The sequence below is a fragment of the Penaeus monodon genome, chromosome 35, assembly GCF_015228065.2.
Source record: "Penaeus monodon isolate SGIC_2016 chromosome 35, NSTDA_Pmon_1, whole genome shotgun sequence".
Classification (NCBI taxonomy): domain Eukaryota; kingdom Metazoa; phylum Arthropoda; class Malacostraca; order Decapoda; family Penaeidae; genus Penaeus; species Penaeus monodon.
Window position 1 is genome coordinate 11,602,609 of NC_051420.1, and position 10,000 is coordinate 11,612,608.

The 10,000-nt window shown below is 35.6% G+C and overlaps 1 protein-coding gene across 2 annotated transcripts in view; it reads right to left on the bottom strand.

Moving 5' to 3' along the window:
- Positions 1-10,000, bottom strand: part of LOC119595075 (diacylglycerol kinase epsilon-like) — a 15,973-nt gene that overhangs the window by 5,663 nt on the left and 310 nt on the right. The window contains exons 2-12 of one of the 2 annotated variants that reach the window (XM_037944214.1): positions 8,696-8,742; positions 8,176-8,368; positions 7,513-7,684; positions 6,877-7,007; positions 6,371-6,512; positions 5,772-5,992; positions 5,213-5,393; positions 4,653-4,786; positions 4,232-4,409; positions 2,697-2,833; positions 1,992-2,101 (exon numbers count right to left, since the gene is read on the bottom strand). In XM_037944214.1, the coding sequence (XP_037800142.1) occupies positions 1,992-2,101; positions 2,697-2,833; positions 4,232-4,409; positions 4,653-4,786; positions 5,213-5,393; positions 5,772-5,992; positions 6,371-6,512; positions 6,877-7,007; positions 7,513-7,684; positions 8,176-8,334 (1,565 nt within the window). In that variant the 5' untranslated portion in view covers positions 8,335-8,368; positions 8,696-8,742. The remainder of the gene's footprint in view (positions 1-1,991; positions 2,102-2,696; positions 2,834-4,231; positions 4,410-4,652; positions 4,787-5,212; positions 5,394-5,771; positions 5,993-6,370; positions 6,513-6,876; positions 7,008-7,512; positions 7,685-8,175; positions 8,369-8,695; positions 8,743-10,000) is intronic. The other variant, XM_037944215.1, reaches the window with a different exon arrangement.

The following is a 10,000-nucleotide window of genomic DNA, read 5'->3' on the forward strand; positions in this document are numbered from 1 at the left end:
TACCGAACAAGAATAACTTGCACTTCTGATATAGCTGTGCTATGAGGTACACTTATATACCGACACATTGAAGAGCATATGTTATGACCCACAAAGCACAAGAAGGAAAGTAATAATGTCTACCAAAGCCACACAAGCAAGGTCAATATTAATGTGTCTGCAATTGTTAAAACCAGAACCTTAATGGTAGTGAATTATAGAAATATATTATGGCACTGGAAGCTACATATTAGACTGTGTGACACACTGCCTGTAATCTTTACCTTAAATCCAGGTAATGTCCACAATCCAGACAACTAAAGCAAGCTTTCTAACAAGTGTATTGATTACTAAGTCTGGAAATAGTAGCTAGCTCCTGAGATTATAATGATCAATAAACCTAAGAATAACTAAGAAAAACATTAAGTTAACAAAAAGCTCAGTCGTTTTTTCACCTCTGAATTGAATCAAGTGAAAGGTTTAAGCTGCATACCCAACTGCACATCTGCAAAATGGCACATATAGATACCAGAGAATCTACATTTACCTGCTAGAGTTCACTTCAAGAATGCTGCAATACAGTAAGGTGCTTCAAGGCTGCTTTACATTCACACACACACACAAACACAACAAAGTACCTTCATTTTCTCTTTTCCCTCTTCTATCTTGGTTGAAAAAAATATCTGTTTTCTATCTCAGTTGCCACAAGCCCATTAAAAAGTTTTAAAAAAGCATCAATGAAACCAATTTTTTCACACATGTAGCCCTATTTCAATAACTACAACTTCAAACTCTGGCAGAGCAAGTGACTAGGCGAGCCACTAAGATTCAAAATTAAACATTATATCAATAAAAGTTCAATAATAGTAATAGCCCAGCACAGGGTACAGTACATAAATTCTTTGGTCAACTTTGAAGTTTGTCCAAGACCACAAACTTCATCTTTGGTATGCCTCACCTTTCTTTCAAAACTTCTTTGATTAAATAAATTTTTACAATGCCACACACTATTACATACTTGATCACAATATGCTAGAAAGGAAAAGGTTTCAGCAAAAAAAAAATTCTTCAGAAAATATACATGCTTCAGACTCACACTCCTTTCTTAAACTTAACCCAATGCCGTTGGGAAAATGTTGTGTTCATTTTTTATTTCTTGTGAAATGTCTCTGCACATAGATGGCTCTGCTCATGCTTAGCCACATAGGAGTCAATTAGTAGACCTTGTGACCTTAACTGATTTCACCTTTCCTTGAATTGGTAGGAAAAACATGTTTTTTTACTAATGCTATGAATATAAAGGTGTCATTTTTATTATAGACATTATAATTATTATAATGTTATAAACATTAGTAACAGCAAAGTAAGATAGCGTAAAATATTTTCTTAAATCAAGAAAAAGGGTAAACGGGCGAGACAGGCAGAACTCGTAATTGGCTCATATGTAACTTGTACATGTGTAGGGATCTATGTGTAAAAACAATTAATAAAGTAAACTTACAGTGGGCATGGTACGTATGTACATGCCATGCCCGTCGGCATTGGGTTAATAACATTATGCTAAATATGACTGTGGATAAGCCCACTCTTTCCCTTCTTCAAAAGATTAAACAAACTGCTTGAATTTCAAAACAAAAGGAGATAGTGGTACAATGCTGGTATGGATATATAAAAACTGGCAATTAGCAAACTAAAAAGAAATGACAGAGAATCTTTTTAAATAACACATATCTACAATAACAACAATATACATCCCCTGCAGGTGAGGAAAAAAAGCCACTTTAACATGGCTTTTTCACAGGCATTCCTAGGACCATGGATATCATTTATCTATAAGTACCAGATAATTTCTTCTAAGAATAGTCTCTATTCTGTAAGCCAAACCATTTTCCTAAGTTGCAAGTTCTATAGATCATATTCAGCAAGTCTCCCCTACACATCTCCCAGCCACTTAGATACTGCACGAGAAACACACATAGAATAGGACCCCAGAATTAACCAATGACCATTACTCTCTCGTGAGGACTGATGCCTGGTGGCTGTAAGAGATGCTGATGGTGCTCGGTCGCTGTTCCCAGGGCTCTCCGTCCAGCTGCATTGGAGCTGTTCCTTTGAGGCAGATCTACGGAAAGAAACTGGTGCATCAGAATTCCATTTCTAATGACAAGGGCATTGGTTCACTTTCTGTTCTTTTAATTTTGTTCAAGGTGGAGATGGTGGATCTTGTGCAAAAAGGGCAAGGTTGGAATTGTTAAACACATGCACATGCTCACACACACATGTATACATACACAAAGACAGACAGACAGACAGACAGACAGACAGACAGACAGACAGACAGACAGACAAGACAGACAGACAGACAGACAGACACACACACACACACACACACACACCAACACCACACACACCACACACACACACACACACACACACACACACACACACAACACACACACACACATATGTACAAGCACACTCCCATGCACAAGCACACTCCCCCTCCCCCCACACACACACACACTGCACAAACATATACACACACAAAAGCACAAGTACACACACGCACATGCACAAGCACATGCACACGCTTACGCACACACACAAAAACACACATAAGCACACACAAACCCACACCCATACATACACACATGTACAAGCACACGCGCAAGCACCAATTAAATAAATAATAAAAATATTTCCTTGAAAGTACAAACCTTTACAGACGAGCACTGGCCAAGTCTCATGGGCTCGCTGAGTCCCACTTGCAGCTGCGCGATATGGAAGGACGACACCAGACAGAAGACCTCTAGCAACCCATCTCCAAAGTCTTGCTTTGGGGCATCAGCTCCTCCTGGGGTTGGAGAAAAGATCCACTGACATTTCAAATTACAATAAATTTTATACACCTACAGAAACATGTATAATCTTCAAGCATATACTGACGTTAGTTACACCAAGTCATAGAAATTTCTGGCTTCCTTGGAAGAAAAGTTCAAGTTCCTGATATTCATACATGTTTAGTCTGAACATATTTATCATAAAAATATCCTTATTTTCATTTTAAATGCTTTCATGCTTACAGTTCTCCCTTTTATATCAGTGGCTCCCATAATTTTTGGTTTAATACCCCCACTGCCCACAAGATCTCTAAAACACCCCCCACCCCATATACACTGCAAATTCAAGACACATCTATGAACTATAAACAAGCATATACTCATCATAAATAAATAATAACTGCAAATCAACTTATGAGGTATTATGAAAGTTAAATTTACAGCACATAAAAAAGTAATAAAACAATATATACTAATGTATGGCATCAAAATGAACTCTGAAATGGGTTATAAATACATAGATAGCAAATGTACAATATTCTGAAGTCAAATTACAGTAATAACACATATTTTCCAAGTAATCATACTACAGTTCCTCCTTTTAGTATTTCTACAAAAAATATGAGAAGCAGAGTTACAAGGATTGTATTTAACTGGTTCCTCTGAGCCATCTATCTGTTTAACTGATAACCACTCTTGTTACAATCCTGAAAATTTAGAAACTATGAGATGAAACTTTTGCTATATTGATGGTTTAGGTCATCTGGATGAAATCTGCAGTTACATGAGTAATGTGGTTATCAAGGCATAAAATGCAATATAACTTTGCATAATGATATACTATATCACATGCACCAGGTGTGAACACAGAACTGTCCATCATACACAAAATTTCCTAGGTCTTGAAAAAATATATATATACTAGTTTTCACATCAGCACTCAGAAAACAAGACAGGAAAGGGAAACTGCAAACAACACAAGAAAACAAAGATCAAAACTATATTTTTAAAAAAAATGTAAAAGTTTATTTTGTCATTATTCATTTACCTTCATGACTTTCTCTGTAATCACCAATAAATTCATATTCAGCTTCCCTCAAAGATACACTTTCAGCATCAAAAAACACAAGGACACACTTTGACTTCACAGTCCAAAATAGATAAGTGGCACTCTGTAGTAATTCTTTATACAGATCTGCATCCTGGTGCACTGTATCTTTTATCAAGAGAAAGTAAATAATGGAGAAAAATAATAAGAGAGGCATTTCAACCTTTTTATCCAACCCTTTTGACATTAATCTTCCCACTTTTGAAAGATTAATACCAATACTATCCTCCACAAAACCATTAAACTGTCATATCTAGCACCCTTCCAGTCACCCCTTTACACCTCAAGAACATTAGAACCTTACCAGCACCGAGTGTCCACGGTCGCACACCAGCTCCCCAGCAGGCTATGTTGAGGACTACAATGGACTCGATGTTTGGAAGGTCTATTTTCTTGCCGTCCATGTGCAGTTCCAGCTTTTGGTCAAGGTTTTTGCATTCATGTTCAAGTACGTCCTTGGTGCCAAAGGTGAAGTAGATCATCTGCAATAAAAAAATAAATTAATAAATAAACAACTGCAGCAAAAGTTACATATCAAAAGAAAGCTTATCCTTTATCCTAAACAGAATTAATAAAATTCATTATTTCATTTCTGAAGCCCTCCCTTTTTCATTAAATAACACAAGCTGAAGAAAAATAACAAGAAAATTTTACAACATAAAAACAGAATACATAAAACAAAAATAGTAATGACAACAGCATCTGACAAGTATATATCTTGATACCTTGTTGATGGTGCGGCTGTTGAAAATGTAGAATCGTGATTCTCTGGCTCGATGGAAGTTGAGAGTCACAAGGGCATCCACTCCAATGCTGAGGTAGTTATTCATAAACATTTCTCGGACTGGCATTCTGATCCCTGAGGGTTTGAGATGAAGCATAATAATTGCATGCAAAATAAGTATGACAATGATCTAAACTGAAGAGGTGATGATTAAGGCAATAAAAATAGCAAGGAAAATAATACTAAGATGAAATCTATAACAATATGAAGATAGATGGTAGACTCTGGTCATGTACAGTATAAACAAAATTCTCTTCCCACTTCTAGATGCTGTGTATATAATATCAATATATACAATAAATTGATGAAATTAAATGGAAGGATTGCTTAAATAATGTCAACAAATATGGCAAGCCTGCCATATGTTTTAACAGCTGGAATTCCACATGGAAAAAATGAGGTGTGCTTTAAATGGAGAACACCAACAGTACTATGAGTACATCTAAAATTCTTTTCTTTCTCTGCTCAAAATATAAAAGTCAGGACCCCACACTTACTTACCCAAGCTCCTATTTGGCGCTACCTGGACCCTCCACCTGTCCAGCTTGGTCTCACAGGCCAGGAACAGATCCCGCAGATACTCCTCGACATCCACATCCCCAGAATAACCCTCACCGAAGCCTAGCACTCGAGAGAGATCGTTACCTGTCCCAAGAGGTAGTATACCTACCACAGGCTCTGTCTGCAAGTGAAATTCAGTCTCATTTTGCAAATATCATTGTTTAGAAGTGATGGATGATAAGTTTATACAGAAAATAGGAAAATCTTAAGCAAAGTTCACCATGGTATCAAATGAAGTCTTTTGAGATATCTGTATATCATTCTTGTGTGTTTAAAAGGCAAAGCCACTTTTATTGCTTAAACATGCTTAGCATGCATAAAAAGTTGATAAAGCAAAATATCAAAATCTCCACAGTCAGAAAAAATCAAATCAAATCAAAATACTGATAAAAATTCAATATACAAGTACTTCTCATCATTGAATTTAATATATAAAAAAAAAAGAAAATAGAAACTAGCCAACTAACAAATGAAACATATAAAACAAAATAGTCCTCACCTCAAACTTCATTTTGTGAATGGCATTCAAGACCCAGCAAACAGTTCCATCCCCGCCGGCCACAATGAACCTGCACCTGACTCCTGACGGAACCAAATGGCACCACTCCAGGGCTTCTTCTGGGGGACGCTCGGCAAGGTCTAGTACTTGCGCTGGGTTGAGGTATCTTCGGAACGAGGACAATATCTTGGCACATTCATTGCTGCCAGATTTCTGATTGCCTTAAGAGAGAAGTATATGCAGGAAATGACTTTCTGAGAGTAACAGTCCATTAATGTACACAAATATGTCTTGCTCTTGGCCCCTCTCTCTGTATCTGCCTAACTATAGCTATCTCTGTATCTCTGTATTTCCATAACTTTGAATGAGTGTTAGAAATAAATGAGTTCCTTCAAAAGCATGTATTTGTATCTCAACTTCACAAAATACTTTACTCCCCCCAAAAAAATTATTTTAGCAACCAAACATGGACTGAAGCAAGCAAAATCAGTTTCCAAACATATTCATATTAACATATTTTTCCTTTACTCCTCTATCAAAGTTCATACATCCTACCACTATCTTAGTTTTATCCTTTCCATCAATTCTAATCCACTCACCAATCACGATAACCGGACTCCAATTGTTGATCCTCGGATGAAGTACTTCCTTGATCAGAAGGTGTTTCCTCATCCTCAGGGACTGCAGGCGAATGCAGTTTGGTGGCACGATGCAAGTGTTTAGTTTCCCAAGGTCACATACCTGAAATATTTATTTATCTCACTATATATCTGGTAATAAGCCATACATTTTGGTCTGTCCTATTTTTGACAAAAATAAATATCTAAGCTCATCATAGTCATAGATGCATCATTTCCTTTCCTATTGTGGCAGTGCTCATTTACATAAAGTTCAACGGTGCTTCATTTTCAAACATTTCCACAATGCATCATTTACATACATCTTGACAGTGCTTTGTTTACATATACCTTGACAGTGCTTTATTTATATCCACCTTGTAAGTGCTTCATTTACATATCCCTTGACAGTCCTTCATTTAATATATCTCAATAGTGCTTAACTTAGACACATATCAACAGTGCTTCTATCACTGATAACAACCAACCTCAGCCAAGTGTTTCAGGCAGTTTTCATGGGCAGACCTGTGACACCAGCAACACCAGAAGTCGCTCAGTTCTGGTTCAACGCCACATTCCTCCTCACAGACATCGCACTGGGCATTGAAGGGCAGGTTTCCTAGTGAGAAAAACATAAAGGTCTGACATTCCTGTTCTACTTTGGGTTTAAATAAAAGAACAAGTAAAGGTGCTTGTAAGCAATGCTAATAATTACACAGTAGTAAAGACAGGCAAGAGCTCCTAAAATATAAAGCTTGCTTTTATATTCTATCACTTCATTGATAAACATTTTTTTCTTCTCCAACAAAAATTTCACAAAAATATCTTAAAATGTACAAAATGAACATGCAAAAATATGATATCAAAACAAGAGTTGCCTAGTAATACACCTTCCATAAATACAGCAATATATTCACAAAATTCCTCTCAGAAATAACAAATTCACAAATTCAAAATACAAAAAAAAAAATACCATATAAATATCCACAGAAAAACTGAAATATATATCCAGAAGAAAAGAGAAAAATGGTGAATATATGTCAATCCTCCCCAAAAATAATAATAAACAAACTCATGACTAAAAAATAACATAGATTTGACACAACAGACTAATTTTACCCCACCTTTGACCCAATGGTGTTTGTGTGATGTGGCGTTTGTGGTTATGACTTTGCACGGAAGCTTCTTGTTGGCCTTCTTGATGCACTGCGGAGAGTCGGCGCAGACCCCACACGAGTCACAGAAAGCACCGTCACTTGCCATGATGAGTGTCTCGCAAATGTTGCAGTAGGAAGGCTATTGAAAAAATAAATTAGACTACCATCTACAAGCACAAACTAGGTGAAGTATGTTAGTTAAACTTATTTACAGAGGGTGTCAGATATCCCTAGACATTCCATTCTCATTCTCATTACTAAACACTGATAATCTACTGTAAGGATCAGAGATCCTAGTCAAGCACAAGCACACCCACAATCACACAAACACACCTGCCCCCACACCCACACATGAGTATGCACAAGTGCACACACACACACACATATACATCATCATCATGAATATGAATATGAATATGAAGATGAAAGATGATGATGATGAATTAACCTCTAAATAAAAATATATCAAAATCGTACAAGCAAGCAAAAAAAAAAAAAAAAAAAAAAATTTTCATAAAAAAAATATATATATAATAATAATAATAATTCAATCATTCGTCAAAAACACAGAACCTCTAAAATATTACCCACATCAGAACCGCAACTTCAATTCCAACTCATGAATCTCACCCTAGAGAACATTCCTGTGTAGCACCAGCGATGGCCCTTGGTGACATCACGCGCTCGGAGATCATGGTGCAGGGAACGTTTGCCTAACTTGACAATGACAACGGTGACTACAAAGGTGAAGATGATGCCGAAGATGATCTGTCCGGTTGAGCCATCCATTGTGCTGGTCAGGCATTCATCCTCTGTGCTTCAGCTTATAGAAATAGAGAATGCAGAAATGTGAACAAAGGTGTATTTTTATTATCATAAGTTTAAAGATAAAAGTTCTGGGTATAATAAAAAATTATAATAATAATATATTAGCACAGACTGATCTTGTGGTTTGCATCCTAGCACTCTCCAGGCTGAGCTGTGCCTTGTACTCCAAGACTAACAATGTAATCATAACACTAACACTGCAATCAACAATATCATTTACTTCTCCATTCCTCTACATGCAACTATTAGCAAAATTATCATCCCAGACTTTAATCTAAGACAATTATCAATCTCACCATTAACTCTTTGAGTAAATACTTACCCACAAACTGCTAGCCTGTTTTATCTCTTCTTTGCATCTGTTGTATACTGAAGAAAATTTTTGAGATAATAATTACTCATTTCCTTAATAACTAAGAGGTCAAAGCTCTATCTGGCATCAGATATGTTTAATAATCTCTGATGATCTTATCTCTTGGGTATAAGTAACAGATAAGAGTGTGTACTACGCTCTCAAAAAATTTACATGATGCAGGAGATAACATTGCCTCTTATCTTAAAGAAAGTGAACTATCCAGTTTCACTTTTAATATAAATACATATTTTGAAATGTGTTTTACTCTTACACTACATCACAAAACTGGAATGGCTTGGTTGACTTGAAAATAATTTTCTTACATTTTCATGCTCATACATGTAGAAATGTGGATGGATTAATTTAAAAATAAGTATGATTCCCATATTGAAAATTTTACTTGACATGTAAAAAAACGGAAGTGGGTACAAAAATGTAATGCCTGAATCCTACATAAAAATTAACCTGTATGTACATTTAGTATAGATACCACATCAATCAGTACCCTAAAACCAGGATAAATTACACACTAAAAACTGCAAACAATACAGCTCTTACTTCTTATTTACAATGTAAAAAAAAAAAAAAATCAACATATATTTTACTTTATCAGCACAACATTCCATATAACATTTGATATTCCATAGACATAAGCTGTGGAAGATAATATATCATAAAAAAAAATCCAAACCCTATACTTAGTTCTTTTGCCTCACCCTCAGTTCATTAGTTGACATACACAAAAAGAGGTCCATACAAATTCATTGATTTAAAAAAATGTACACAAATAAAAATAGCCTAAACAATGTCTTTAAAACAGAGCAAATTCCCCAATCTACTACTCAATCATATTCTCATAGTGAATCACATTTTATTTTTCTTCTACAAAATAAAGAGATATGAGTACTAATTTACTGCATTTAATTCATGTAAGATAAAATACTACATATTATGTGGTATGTTATAGGTCAGAGGAATCAATACCTTGTAGGGATTCAATAGTTGATATCATATGCATACTGCAAATACAGCTATTTCCCATTAAAACAAAAACATAGGAATGACATATTCTAAAATACGATTAAAATAGTCATTACCAAACTATACAAGACGATATATACAATAATCCCTACAAACAAAAAATAAAAATAATGTAATACATATCTCAACATACAATATGGAACAGGTATCTCTTCCAATCAAATTCTTAACAAACTACAAACCTCAGCCAGATACAGCGCCCATATGAAAACTCCTCCTGATCAGAAATAA